A 15784-nucleotide genomic window follows, 5' to 3' on the forward strand; every position below is an offset into this window, starting at 1 on the left:
CCATCACAAAGCCCTGACCTCAATCCTATAGAAAATGTGTGGGCAGAATTGAAAAGGCGTGTGTGAGCAAGAAGGCCTACAAACCTGACTCAGTTACACCAGCTCTTTCAGGAGGAATGGGACAAAATTCACCCAATTTATTGTTGGAAGCTTGTGGAAGGCTACCCGAAACATTTGACCCAAGTTAAACAATTTAAAGGCAATGCTACCAAATACTAATTGAGTGTATGTAAACTTCTGACCCACTGGGAATGTGATGAAAGAAATAAAATCTGAAATAAATCATTCTCTCTACTATTATTCTGACATTTAACATTTTAAAATAAAGTGGTGATCCTAACTGACCTAAGACAGGGAATTTTTACTAGGATTAAATGCCAGGAATTGTGAAAAACTGAGTTTAAATTTGATTTGGCTTAGGTGTATGTAAACTTCCGACTTCAATTGTAGGCTGAGAAGACATTCACAAAAACATACACAAAAAGCTGACATCTGAGCTTGTCTTATCTGTTTTTTCAAGGCCGCACTGGGCGCTATACCCTGGTGGAGCAATGGCGGGACACAGAGCGCCACCTGGCCCCCCACGAGAGCCCAGTGGCCTCCATCAACACCTGGGGTCAGTATGCCGGTGACGTCCAGCTGATCCTGCACCGCACAGGCCCCTCCCTGACTGAACGCTCCCCTTCCGAGGGGCCCCCGCTTCGGGGCCCGGAACGCGGTCTCCACCGGCAGAGCCTCCCCCCACTTGCCAAGCTCCGCCACCCCAGTGAGCGCTCCCTCCGCCGCCGTGAGCCGCGCCGCAAGTCCCTCACCTTCTCCGGCAGGCCCTGGGGCCTCCGGGACATCCTGAGTGGGGGCCGGGCTTGGGAGGAGAGGGAGGCCGAGGCCAAACAACGTCTCCTACTCCAGGGGAACGGTGGGAACCAGAACCACCACCACCATGTAGCAGCCGAAGCGGTAGCCCCAGGGGGGGCAGTGTCCCCCGGCATGTGGGCCTGCCGCATGGATGACTTGGTCAGACTGGTGGGGCTCCAGAGAGAGACTCTGGGTGTGCTGGAGAAGAGGCTGGAGGCCTATGAGGCTGAGCTGCAGACCTGGGGTGGGGGTGGGGGAGAAGGAGGGGGAGAGGAGGCAAAGGAAGCGGGAGGGCTGGTGGAGGAGATAGTGAGGCTGGATAGACGACTGAGGAAGAACGAGGTGGAGATGGAGGAGGAGGAGTTCTGGGCCAGTGAGCTGCAGATTGAGCTGGAGAGCGAGAGGCAGCTGGAGGACAGGCTTGAGGAGCTAACGGGACGTCTGCAGGGCGCTAAGGTCGACCTGGGGGACAGGATGGCTCTGGTACAGGTGGGTGGAGCACACCTCGGATTTATGACCCATGGGCATTAGTTAGATATGTACAAGTGACCTGGACACTATTATTGGTCACCTAAATTGTACAAAACTGCACTTGCACTGTTGCACTTTTGTACTTTGTATAGTTTCTTTAATGATCTCGAGGATGATGTGCTCCTGATGGTGTTTAATGTCTGTTTTTATGTGGTGAAGCCAAAGACACATTTTCACATTGCGTGGACAATAAAGTTTTTGTCATTCTGATTCGAAATGTTACGATTTCTGTTGAATATTACATTGTTATAACCCCTTAACATTAAAGGTGTACAGGCACCTTGCATCACCATTTTAAAGAGAGACAATGCCTGTCCTTTCTCTGAATGTCTCTCTATGCACTTCCATCTGTATTTATAACAGACTACCTTCAAAACAGATGATGTGGCAAGGGTGCTGGGAAGCCTATCTTCTCCTAACCACCTCCTACTCCTATTGGTCTCAAACTAAAACCTGTCTTTGTGTCAGGGTGTGGAAGCGGGTCTCGAGGAGGAGCGTCTGCGGTGGGAAAGACAGGAGACTCAGAGGGTGAGCGAGGTGGAGGCCAGGGCGCAGTTGCTTAGGGCCCGCACGGAGCTCAAGACCCAGGACAGACAAGCCGTCCAGCTGGAGAGCAGCTGCAGAGCCGTGGACAGGTCCCTGAGCCAGAGTAGCAAGAGAATGCAGGTCAGACACATGCATTGACATGCACACACACACTGATGCATGACCGTACACATAAACAAATGCACATAGAGACACATATAGAGTGTTGAATGAACATACTGGTGGGCACACACACACCATGGGCAGATTGTTGGGGCATAACATGTAGCCCACCCACGCACCAGGAACAGATTACCAGTCAGTATGGCTGCAGATTATAGAAGTACAGATGGCAAAAAATATAGATTTATATCTTTGGACAATCTGTATCTCCACTCCAGAACATGCAGCATGAGCTGGAGCAGCTGACCAAGGAGCTGAGACAGGTCAACCTGCAGCAGTTCATCCAGCAGACTGGCACCAAGGTCACTGTGCTGCCAGCCGAGCCCAGTGAGGATGAGGAGGGGACTACCCACACCGGACAGGGCACAGGTAATTTACTTCAAATGAGCTAGATGCGTCGATCCTCTGTGTGGGTGCAGCCTCTTGCATTGCTCTAATCTGCAATATCTTTGGTTCTCACTACTGCTCGTGGTCATGTCATATTGCTGAGTCTCAGTTTATTCACCTTATTCATTGAAAGGCATAATAATCACATATTATGTGATTCATTGCTGATGAATTAAACACAACCAATAACAAGCCTGTCCACACTGAACAAAGACAGGCAACTTCATGACATTGGCTATATCACTACCACTGTGCAGAAGGTGTATTTACATGCCATTTCCCTCGTCGGGTGACATATCTGTGGAGCAAAAAATACTGTAAACCTTTAAATTAAATCATGCTGCCATCACGCAAATTAAATCATGCTGATTCATTTAATGACCATTTTTGATGAAAATGTAACCTTTTCATTCTGCTCTTCACTGCTCTGTCTGCCAGGTCACTCAGTCAGTCCCACTAATTTACTTCCGGCGCCGACCAAGATGGCCGCCTCGCTTCGCGTTCCTTGGAAAATATGCAGTATTTTGTTTTTTTATGTGTTATTCCTTACATTGGTACCCCAGGTAATCTTAGGTTTCATTACATACAGTCGGGAGGAACTACTGAATATAAGAGCAACGTCAACTCACCATCGTTCCAACCAGGAATATGACTTTCCCGAAACGGATCCAGTGTTTTGCCTTCCACCCAATACAATGGATCTGATCCCAGCCGGCGACCCTATGCGACGCCGTAAAAGGGGCAAACGTAGCGGTCTCCTGGTCAGGCTTCGGAGACGGGCACATCGCGCTCCACTCCCTAGCATACTACTCGCCAATGTCCAGTCTCTTGACAATAAGGTTGATGAAATCCGAGCACGGGTAACATTCCAGAGGGACATCAGAGATTGTAACGTTCTCTGCTTCACGGAAACATGGCTAACTCAAGAGACGCTAACGGAGTCGGTGCAGCCAGCTGGTTTCTTCACACATCGCGCCGACAGAAACAAACATCTTTCTGGTAAGAAGAGGGGCGGGGGTGTATGCCTTATGATCAACGAGACGTGGTGTGATCATAACAACATACAGGAACTCAAGTCCTTCTGTTCACCTGCCTTAGAATTCCTCACAATCAAATGTTGACCGCATTATCTACCAAGGGAATTCTCTTCGATTATAATCACAGCCGTATATATTCCCCCCCAAGCAGACACAACGATGGCCCTGAACGAACTTTATCTGACTCTTTGTAAACTGGAAACCACACACCCTGAGGCTGCATTCATCGTAGCTGGGGATTTTAACAAGGCCAATCTGAAAACAAAACTCCCTAAATTCTATCAGCATATCGATTGTGCTACCAGGGCTGGTAAAACCTTGGATCATTGTTATACTAACTTCCGCGACGCATATAAGGCCCTCCCCCGCCCTCCTTTCGGAAAAGCTGACCACGACTCCATTTTGTTGCTTCCAGCCTACAAACAGAAACTAAAACAACAAGCTCCCTCGCTCAGGTCTGTTCAACGCTGGTCCGACCAATCTCATTCCACGCTTCAAGACTGCTTCGATCACGCGGATTGGAATATGTTCCGCATTGCGTCCAACAACAACATTGACGAATATGCTGATTCGGTGAGCGAGTTCATTAGAAAGTGCATTGACGATGTCGTACCCACAGCAACGATTAAAACATTCCCAAACCAGAAACCGTGGATTGACGGCAGCATTCGCGTGAAACTGAAAGCGCGAACCACTGCTTTTAACCAGAGCAAGGTGACCGGAAACATGACCGAATACAAACAGTGTAGTTATTCTCTCCGCAAGGCAATCAAACTAGCTAAGTCCCAGTACAGAGACAAAATAGAGTCGCAATTCAACAGCTCAGACACAAGAGGTATGTGGCAGGGTCTACAGTCAATCACGGATTACAAAAAGAAAACCAGCCCCGTCGCGGACCAGGATGTCTTGCTCCCAGACAGGCTTAATAACTTTTTTGCTCGCTTTGAGGACAATACAGTGCCACTGACACGGCCCGCTACCAAAACCTGCGGGCTCTCCTTCACTGCAGCCGAGGTGAGTAAAACATTTAAACGTGTTAACCCTCGCAAGGCTGCAGGCCCAGACGGCATTCCCAGCCGCGTCCTCAGAGCATGCGCAGACCAGCTGGCTGGTGTGTTTACGGACATATTCAATCAATCCTTATCCCAGTCTGCTGTTCCCACATGCTTCAAGAGGGCAACCATTGTTCCTGTTCCCAAGAAAGCTAAGGTAACTGAGCTAAACGACTACCGCCCCGTAGCACTCACTTCCGTCATCATGAAGTGCTTTGAGAGACTAGTCAAGGACCATATCACCTCCACCCTACCGGACACCCTAGACCCACTCCAATTTGCTTACCGACCCAATAGGTCCACAGACGACGCAATCGCAACCACACTGCACACTGCCCTAACCCATCTGGACAAGAGGAATACCTATGTGAGAATGCTGTTCATCGACTACAGCTCAGCATTTAACACCATAGTACCCTCCAAACTCGTCATCAAGCTCGAGACCCTGGGTCTCGACCCCGCCCTGTGCAACTGGGTCCTGGACTTCCTGACGGGCCGCCCCCAGGTGGTGAGGGTAGGTAACAACATCTCCACCCCGCTGATCCTCAACACTGGGGCCCCACAAGGGTGCGTTCTGAGCCCTCTCCTGTACTCCCTATTCACCCACGACTGCGTGGCCATGCACGCCTCCAACTCAATCATCAAGTTTGCGGATGACACTACAGTGGTAGGCTTGATTACCAACAACGACGAGACGGCCTACAGGGAGGAGGTGAGGGCCCTCGGAGTGTGGTGTCAGGAAAATAACCTCACACTCAACGTCAACAAAACAAAGGAGATGATTGTGGACTTCAGGAAACAGCAGAGGGAGCACCCCCCTATCCACATCGACGGGTCAGTAGTGGAGAAGGTGGAAAGTTTTAAGTTCCTCGGTGTACACATCACGGACAAACTGAATTGGTCCACCCACACAGACAGCGTTGTGAAGAAGGCGCAGCAGCGCCTCTTCAACCTCAGGAGGCTGAAGAAATTCGGCTTGTCACCAAAAGCACTCACAAACTTCTACAGATGCACAATCGAGAGCATCCTGTCGGGCTGTATCACCGCCTGGTACGGCAACTGCTCCGCCCACAACCGTAAGGCTCTCCAGAGGGTAGTGAGGTCTGCACAACGCATCACCGGGGGCAAACTACCTGCCCTCCAGGACACCTACACCACCCGATGTCACAGGAAGGCCATAAAGATCATCAAGGACAACAACCACCCAAGCCACTGCCTGTTCACCCCGCTATCATCCAGAAGGCGAGGTCAGTACAGGTGCATCAAAGCAGGGACCGAGAGACTGAAAAACAGCTTCTATCTCAAGGCCATCAGACTGTTAAACAGCCACCACTAACATTTAGCGGCCGCTGCCAACATACTGACTCAACTCCAGCCACTTTAATAATGGGAATTGATGGAAATTATGTAAAAATGTACCACTAGCCACTTTAAACAATGCCACTTAATATAATGTTTACATACCCTACATTACTCATCTCATATGTATATGTATATACTGTACTCTATATCATCTACTGCATCTTGCCATCTCTATGTAATACATGTATCACTAGCCACTTTAAACTATGCCACTTATGTTTACATACCCTACATTACTCATCTCATATGTATATACTGTACTCTATACCATCTACTGCATCTTGCCTATGCCGTTCTGTACCATCACTCATTCATATATCTTTATGTACATATTCTTTATCCCTTTACACTTGTGTGTATAAGGTAGTAGTTGTGGAATTGTTAGGTTAGATTACTTGTTGGTTATTACTGCATTGTCGGAACTAGAAGCACAAGCATTTCGCTACACTCGCATTAACATCTGCTAACCATGTGTATGTGACAAATAAAATTTGATTTGATTTGACTAAGGCTTTTCTACAGCAGTTATCATTTTCTATGTGACGTCCCTCTGCCTGCTGAGAGAGGATTACTCGGCTACAGAGAGCAAGAGCGCGAGCGAGCGTGCATTTGTTTCGCCCCCTCCAGTGGAACTTATGGTCTCCATGCCAACGGCTGCCTAAATACGGCTGCTAGCCGCCACCTCAGCTCTCACTTTCTCCTTCCATCTCATGCTCAGCCGTTTTTCTGATGGACTCAGTGGACTGTATCTTGCCTGCCAAGAGGCTAGGCTGGCCTGGCAGAGAGAACAGAGTTAGACAGAGAGCTAAGAACACTGTGAACACTGAGGCTTGTTAAAAGGCTTTGGGAGAGAACAAACTATTCAAGAGTCACCAGGTGGTCTTGGAAAACCTTTAAAGACCTTTGTATAAGACTTGAATTTGAAACGGGTTCTGAAGGTGTGTTTTAGTGCCTAATCAAATTGAATCAAATCAAATGTATTTATATAGCCCTTCTTACATCAGCTGATATCTCAAAGTGCTATACAGAAACCCAGCCTAAAACCCCAAACAGCAAGCAATGCAGGTGTAGAAGCACGGTGGCTAGGAAAAACTCCCTAGAAAGGCCAAAACCTAGGAAGAAACCTAGAGAGGAACCAGGCTATGAGGGGTGGCCAGTCCTATTCTGGCTGTGCCGGGTGGAGATTATAACAGAACATGGCCAAGATGTTCAAATGTTCATAAATGACCAGCATGGTCAAATAATAATAATCACAGTAGTTGAATCAAATGTTATTTGTCATGTGCTGAATACAACAGTTGTAGACCTTACCGTGAAATGCTTACTTACAAGCCCTTATCCAACAATGCAGTTTGAAGAAAATAGAGTTAAGAAATATTTACTAAATACACTAAAGTAAAAAAATATATATAAAAATAACTGACACAATAAAATAACAATAATGAGGCTATATACAGGGGGTACCGGTACTGTGTCAAAGCGGGGGTACAGGTTAGTCGAGATCATTTGTACATGTAGGTAGGGGTAAAGTGACTAATAATAATTAGTGAGTAGCAGCACTGTAAAAACAAACGGGGGGGTGTCAATGTAAATAGTCTGGGTGGCCATTTGATTAATTGTTCAGCAGTCTCATGGCTTGGGGGTAGAAGCTGTTAAGGAGCCTTTTGGACCTAGACTTGGCTCTCCGGTACCGCTCGCCGTGCGGTAGCAGAGAGAACAGTCTATGACTTGGGTGACTGGAGTCTTTGACAATTTTTTGGCTATATATACTAGGCTACCTCTGACACCGCCTAGTATATAGGTCCTGGATGGCAGGTAGCCTAGTGGTTAGAGCGTTGGGCCAGTAACCGAAAGGTTGCTAGATCGAGAGCTGACAAGGTAAAAATCTGTCGTTCTGCCCCTGAACAAGGCAGTTAACCCACTGTTCCCCCGGTAGGTCGTCATTGTAAATAAGAATTTGTTCTTAACTGACTTGCCTAGTTAAATAAAAGTTAAATAAAAAATAAAATACGCACTACCCTCTGTAGCGCCTTACGGTTGGATGCCGAGCAGTTGCCATACCATGCGGTGATGCAACCGGGCAGGATGCTCTCGATGGTGCAGCTGTAGTGTTCCATGTTAGAGACTGTAAAAAGACTGTGGTTTTATGCACTAAACCAGACCTTTTTAAAATATCCTCTATATCAACCCAGACAGCAGTACACCTTTAAATCCCCCCTCACCCAATTGTTTTTCCAGATCACTTTTCCAAATAATTATTTATAACTGTATAACTGTATATCCATGTGCTTATCATTACTTACCATTACCTCATGTGAATTTATATTAGTAGTCATGCTAATGGTTTTCAATTATGTAAAGTCATGCGTTTAATGTTCATGTCCTTCTAATAACCTAGCAGGACATGTGTGTTGAATCAGTTAGAGCCCTCCATGTTTGGCCATTGAATCAACTGCTATGGCTGGTGTCCTGCATGGTTCAATGCTGACACCCTGTGGTCAGACCTAGTAATGCATGGAGGAACTCACATTTAAATCTGAGAAGTAGATTTGAAGGTAACAAATATCTAAAGCAAAATAAAGTAACAAATTATCTCTCTCTCTTTATTTATTTTTTCTCTATCTCTCTCTCTTTCAGACTTGGTTCCTCTGTCCGGTTCCCTGAAGCGTCCAGTCTCCTCGATGCCCGGTCACCTTCGGGTCCTGCAAAGCCCGCTGACATCTGGCTTGAACCCAGAAGGGATCTACGTGTAAGAGGACAGAGGACACAGAGGGGGATGTCTATGTTCCCTGCCAGCTGGCCCCCTCACTACCAACCTAAAGGTAGCTTGCTTGGTAGTCTGGTCCCAAAACGGTTGTCTTTAGCCAACTCCTCTCCTATTCACTCCTAGTCAGGAGTTGGTTATATACAGATCTGGGATAAGACTAGTTCAAGGATGTAATAGCACGTCCAGGTAAAGGATACTTCAGTAACACTCTCCTGTCATGGATAAAAGGACCTACACTTACACAGAGGATATGGCTAGAGGCCATTGTGTACAAGCACTCCTAGTCTCCCACATGGGACAACACATGATGATGATTGCTCCAACGATGAAGGGAAGACTATGGGTAACCTACCTGACTGCAGGATGGGGCACTTAGCTTGGATGAACAGACAGAGATACACTGTGTGTAGAAAACATTAGGAACACCTGCTCTTTCCATGACATAGACTGATCAGGTGAATCCAGGTGAAAGCTATGACCCCTTATTGATGTCCACTTCAATTAGTGTTGATGAAGGGGAGGAGACAGGTTAAAGAAGGATTTTTAAGCCTTGAGGCAATTGAGACATGGATTGTATATGTGTCCCATTCAGAGGGTGAATGGGCAAGACAAAAGATGTAAGTGCCTTTGAACGGAACGGGCTATGGTAGGGGACAGGCACACCGGTTTGGGCATGTCAAGAACTGCAACGTTGCTGGGTTTTTCACACTGAACAGTTTCCAGTCTGTATCAAGAATCGTCCACAACCCAAATGATATCCAGCCAACCTGACACAACTATGGGAAGCATTGGAGTCAACATGGGCCAGCCACATCTTGTAGAGTCCATGCCCTGACGAATTAGGCTGTTCTGAGGGAAAAAGGGGTGCAACTCAATGTTAGTAAGGTGTTCCTAATGTTTGGTACACTCGGTGTAGTTGAAATGGACAATATGGCAACAGACATAAGAACCATGTGTCATAGCCCAAATGGTTGCCTATCTATGGAAACCTTGTGACTAAAAGTGATGCGTCATTATCATCATCATCATTATCATCATCATCACCGTTTTCATCCCTTTAAAGTGCAATTACTTTACTTTCATTTAAATGAATTAAGCTGTAATGTAGCTACATTTGGACGGCATTGAGTCATGGATGAGATGTCCATACGGTGGCCCTAGGGGGCAAAGTAGCTTTTCATGGATTTCTGTTTCTGAAGCATTTATACTGTGTATTTATCATATCAAACTTTGACCCTCAGCTCACATCAACCAACATGCAGACTGTTTCTGCTCTGTTCTGATTTTCATTATATACTAGGCACAGTACAACATACAGCCAGTGGTTCAAGGTTTTGTTACTGAAGAAAGGATAGATGGTAACCTATGTGTCCATAAGTGTTAATATGTCAATTATTGTCAATGCATATTTCATATACAGTGCCTTCGGAAAGTATTCAGACTCCTTTACTTTTTCAAAATGTTGTTACGTTACAGCCTTATTCTAAATGGATTAAATAAAACCTTTTCCTCAGCAATCTACACACAACACCCCATGACGACAAAGCAAAAACAGGTTTTGAGAAATGTTTGTAAATGTATTAAGTATAAAAACAGAAATACCTTATTTACATAAGTATTCAGACCCTTTGCTATGAGACTCAAAATTGAGCTCAGGTGCATCCTGTTCCCATTGATCATCCTTGAGATGTTTCTACAACTTGATTGGAGTCCACCTGAGGTAAATTCAATTGATTGGACATGATTTGGAAAGGCACACAGCTGTCTATTTAAGGTCCCACAGTTGACAGTGCATGTCAGAGCAAAAACCAAGCCATGAGGTCGAAGGAATTGACCGTAGAGCTCCGAGACCGGATTGTGTCGAGGCACAGATCTGGGGAAGGGTACCAAAACATTTCTGCAGCATCCCCAGGAACACAGTGGCCTCCATTAATCTTATCAAATTAAATTGTATTTGTCAAATGTGCCGAATACAGCAGGTGTAGACCTTACAGTGAAACGCTTACTTAAAAGCCCTTAACCAACCATGTAGTTTTAAGAAAATACCCCCCCCCAAAAAAAGTAAGCTAAAAAAAAAGTAACAAATAAAAAGTTACAAATAAAAGTAACAAATAATTAAAGAGCAGCAGTAAAATAACAATAGCGAGGCTATATACAGGGGATACCGGTACAGAGTCAATGTGCGGGGACACCGGATAGTCGAGGTAATTGAGGTAATATGTACATGTATGTAGAGTTATTAAAGTGACTATGCATAGATAATAACAGAGAGTAGCAGCAGCATATAAGAGGGAGGCAATGCAAATAGTCTGGGTATCCATTTGATTAGATGTTCAGGAGTCTTATGGCTTGGGGGTAGAAGCTGTTTAGAAGCCTCTTTGACCTAGACTTGCCGCTTGCCGTGCGGTAGCAGAGAGAACAGTCTATAACTAGGGTGTCTGGAGTCTTTGACAAAAAAAAATCTGAAATGGAAGAAGTTTGGAACCAGCAAGACTCTTCCTAGAGCTGGCCGCCCAGCCAAGCTGAGCAATCGGGGGAGAAGGGCCTTGGTCAGGGAGGTGACCAAGAACCCGATGGTCACTCTGACAGAGCTCTAGAGATCCTCTGTGGAGATGGGAGAGCCTTCGAGAAGGACAACTATCTCTGCAGCACTCCACCAATCAGGCCTTAATGGTAGAGTGGCCAGACGTAAGCCACTCACTCCTAAGTCAGGATCGAGGCAAAGATGAACGGAGCAAAGTACAGAGAGATCCTTGATGAAAACCTGCTCCAGAGCACTCAGGACCTCAGACTGGGGTGAAGGTTCACCTTCACAACTACCCTAAGCACACAGCCAAGACAACACAGGAGTGGCTTCGGTACAAGTCTCTGAATGTCCTTGAGTGGCCCAGCCAGAGCCCAGACTTGAACCCGATCAAATATCTTTGGAGAGACCTGAAAATAGCTGTGCAGCGACACTCCCCATCCAACCTGAAAGAGCTTGAAAGGATATGCAGAGAGGAATGGGAGAAACTCCCCAAATACAGGGGTGCCAAGCTTGTAGTGTCATATCCAAGAAGACACGAGTCTGTAATTGCTGCCAAAGGTGCTTCAACAAAGTATTGAGTAAAGGGTCTGAATACTTATGTAAATGTGATATTTCATATTTTTTTTTGAATATATATAAATTAGCAAAAAGTTTCTAAAAACTTGTTTTTGCTTTGTCATTATGAGGTATTGTGTGTAGATTGATGATTTTTTTAAATTTAAGAATAAGGCTGTAATGTAACAATGTGGAAAAAGTCAAGGGGTCTGAATAATTTCCCGAATGCACTGTATGTGACATGACAACTGATCTATTCCCTTATTGAAATGGTAGATAGTATAAAGCTTGGTCACTATTCACATGTATTTCCATTGCTGAGGAAGAAGCAGAACTTTGGCAACTGTGTATGCACTTTACGCAATATTGTTAATGCAACAGTATTGAATAAACCGCCAGTGTTAGTTTTCTCTTTTATCTTGCTCTGACAATATGACTATGTTACTATGCCAAAATGTGTAAGCATATTCATCTGTAAAGAAATGGGACCAAAGATTAGAGATCTTATTGCATCTGTTTGGTTTTCCAAATAGCCATATCTGAATACTTATTTAAAGCTAAGTGACAGTAAGTCGACTTTTGTAAGATCCTAAGAGGGAGTGGTTTGCCTCAATTGAGAGATATGCAACACTGATATAAAAGATCGAACTGATCTTAGATCAACACTCCTACTCTGAGACACGTTTATGAATACAGGCCCTGGGACCAGGCTAGAGTAGCAGTGCTGCTCTAAGATCAGTTTGACCTTTTATATCATAATGAATACGATTATATGGCCAGAGAGGACCTGGTCCTAGATCATGACCCCTAATCTGAGAAGATTTGTGGATAATGGCCCAGACCAGTTTTTCCTGTCTTGCCAATTCCTTGGCATGACAATGACCAGAGGAGTTGCCAAAACAGCACAAACTGATCTGGAACCAGGCTAATGCAATACATCACTAATACACCACTGACTAAGGGCTTGATTCAATTCGTAGCACTGAAGACCTGCACTATGGAGCGATTGAAATTGAAAGGCAATGTTCCCGTGTTTGTGGAGACTGCATTTACATTAAACGCTGCATATGTCATCTCAACCTTTCAATCGCGCTATAAGGCGGACCTTCAGTGCTACTGATTGAATCAAGCCCTAAAATCTGATAAAACAACACTCCATTTTAGTTTCTGCATTAAAGAAGAAATGAACCAATTCTTGTTGTACACAATATCATAATTGCCTTCAATATACAGAATGCCTCTCATTGGTTTTGATAAACAAATAGTTCACTGCTACTCATCTTTTAATAAGTTCTTAACAAGTGCCTTATACTCATGCTTATTTCTACATATATACAAATAATGTAAAGCTTTACCAGGAATTATTCCAACAATGACCCTGCTCTGTTCTAGCCTGGTCCCAGATGTGTTTGTGCGGTCTTGCTAACTCCTATAGTCATTGTTCCGCCAGTGACCACATGAGTTGGCAAGACAGCGCATACAGATCTGGGACCAGGCTAGCTGTGTTCATTGTGTGAGTAAGATGTTTATGGAAGAAACAGGTGGTTCGACATTTGTTTCTGATAGATTTGATTACAGCCTATATACTTACCATGGTTTTAGCATTCATTTTCCACCTAAGGTAAAGTAGGTGGCTCTATCGCTGTAAAAATAACACTTGTATGTTTCCATAGGTTGTTTTGGTCAGTGTTTACAATTTGATGTCTTGTGCATTCCCATGTTAAGAAATCAACTGTACATAGCTACATGTTTTATTTTCCTGCCTTAATTCACAGAAAATTGTTGAGAGATGTATGGATACAATTGGCTGCTGATGTGACATGGATTGCATGATTATAATAAAACGATATGACACATTTTTTGTCATCTTATATGAAGTCATACATGAGTCTTATATTCTATTAAATTATAATTGAAAGGGGGACAGGCCATAGGAAGAGTACACCGGCGAAATGTGCCCTCATCACACTACCATGCTGGCTCAGATATTTCCTTTTCACATTGTCCTTTCCAGCACGGTGCAAGCAACTATGGTGGATGTGTAAACAGGCCAGCTCAGAACAACTTGGTTTGGTTTGGTTGGACTCGCCTCAGTTTGGCTCAGTAGTGTGAAAAGCCCTATGAAAGAAATGGGAGTTATCTGGTTTATGAAGAATGTACTTGGTGATGGAGAGGGCAACCGTGTTGTCAGTATCACCACTAGATGGTGCTATCCGTCCAATAATCACAGACTAAGAACTGGATGGCTCTAGTGGTTCTAGGTGAGTGACTGGAAATAATTGCATTATAATAACCTAGTGGATTGTTTTTAAACTATTAGCAACCATAAAAATACTTCAGGCAACTTGAATGTTCAATCAGACTGATTTATAATTTCAAACTCATATCTGCTTTATGAAAATGTTTACACTGAGTTGTAATTATAAAAGTCAGTGAGGTTGACTTGATTAGATTAAATTGACTTAATATACATTCTACAGTTGTTTACCCGTCTAATCTGTTGGTCTATTAGATACTTCCAATAGTATCCTGCATTCTGGTGGCAACGGTGTAAAGCAGAAGCTTTAGTCTTCTACATCTGCATTGCTTGTTGTTTGGGGTTTTCGGCTGCTGATGTAAAAGAAATGGCTATATAAATACATTTGATTGATTGATAGTCAAACAGAAATTGTTGCGCTTCACCAGTGAGGGGGGGAAATGTTGCTGTTCAGAATATTTTAACTACAAGACTACTTTTGCATGACTATGCAGAGCATTACAGATACTGGGAACTAAGGCTGTTTCTGTGCTTAGCTGAACTTGACTAAAACAGAAGTAAGACTAGAAATCAGCTTATTACTCTCTGATTCAAATAGCTGACAACTTTGTTATCAACTAGTCTCACAAGTCAGGCAATTAAAAAATATATATTAAACATACCTAACTATCCAAACAGAAACAGAAATGTCATGTTAAAGATCAAACATAGGTATCAACCACCTGTATTTGGTCGATATCAAAATGTGCAATAGTGCAATTGGTGACATTTGCATTGATGCCTGTGTTCAGAAATAACAAAGGGGCTAGGGCTGGTCTTTGTCACTAGGCCTACTAAAAGGTGTTATTAGGAACATAGCCCTTTTGTCCTTTACACTGGAGTTGATATTGCCGAAGCAGCACACAAGTAGTGAAAAAACGTCAGAGTGGGTGCAACTGTAAGCATACTTCATCATTCTCTTATCACATGACACATATCACATGAGCTAAGCCTTAGATGACTGTAGGGGAGAGTGGGGTAAGTTGAGCCAAAGGGTTTAAATTGAGCCACCCTTGTTTCTAGGAAACCATGCAACAACAAAAAATTATTTGTCCAAATATTTAGGAAAATGGTTTCATGAATTCTGTCAAAGAAGAAAGCACATGGTAAAAGTGGTAAACAAGTTAGGTCGAAAAAATATATTTTCACCAAGTCAAATGAATTTATTATGTTAGAGGTTTCATGATGCTTGTATGATGCTTGTTAAAATATGCTAAAAAGTATTAAAAGACAAAAAAGTGATTGTGTTGAATTGTGTTTGGGAAATACAGATAGACATGATAAACAAAGGTAGTGGTAATATTTCATTCAGTACAGAAATGTGTAGGCGGCTAAACTTACCCTGTCCTGCAGCTCAACCTACCCTATACCTGGTGTAAGTTGTGCCAAGAGACCACTTTTTTTGGACACGCTATGTTTTCAAAACTAATGTTGATATGAATTCTGTCTATTTCCAGGGATACACAACTACCTGAAATATATGTAGATATTTTTGTGAGAAGGAATACTACAGTTGAAGTCGGAAGTTTACATACACTTAGGTTGGAGTCATTAAAACTAATTTTTCAACCACTCCACAAATTTCTTGTTAACAAACTATAGTTTTGGCAAGTCGGTTAGGACATCTACTTTGTGCATGACTCAAGCCATTTTTCCAACAATTGTTTACAGACAGATTATTTCACTTATAGTTCACTGTATCACAAT

The 15784-nt window shown here is 43.9% G+C and overlaps 1 protein-coding gene across 1 annotated transcript in view; it reads left to right on the forward strand.

The window, feature by feature from the left end:
- The window catches only part of LOC120066748 (ras association domain-containing protein 8-like), a 30973-nt gene extending 21804 nt beyond the window's left edge, over positions 1 to 9169 (forward strand). Inside the window, exons 3-6 of the mRNA XM_039018216.1 lie at positions 521 to 1344; positions 1855 to 2052; positions 2313 to 2463; positions 8570 to 9169. Coding sequence (XP_038874144.1) covers positions 521 to 1344; positions 1855 to 2052; positions 2313 to 2463; positions 8570 to 8685 — 1289 coding nt within the window. The 3' untranslated portion in view covers positions 8686 to 9169. The remainder of the gene's footprint in view (positions 1 to 520; positions 1345 to 1854; positions 2053 to 2312; positions 2464 to 8569) is intronic.
- The last annotated feature ends 6615 nt before the right edge of the window (positions 9170 to 15784 follow it).

Source organism: Salvelinus namaycush, chromosome 21 (assembly GCF_016432855.1).
Source record: "Salvelinus namaycush isolate Seneca chromosome 21, SaNama_1.0, whole genome shotgun sequence".
Taxonomy (NCBI): domain Eukaryota; kingdom Metazoa; phylum Chordata; class Actinopteri; order Salmoniformes; family Salmonidae; genus Salvelinus; species Salvelinus namaycush.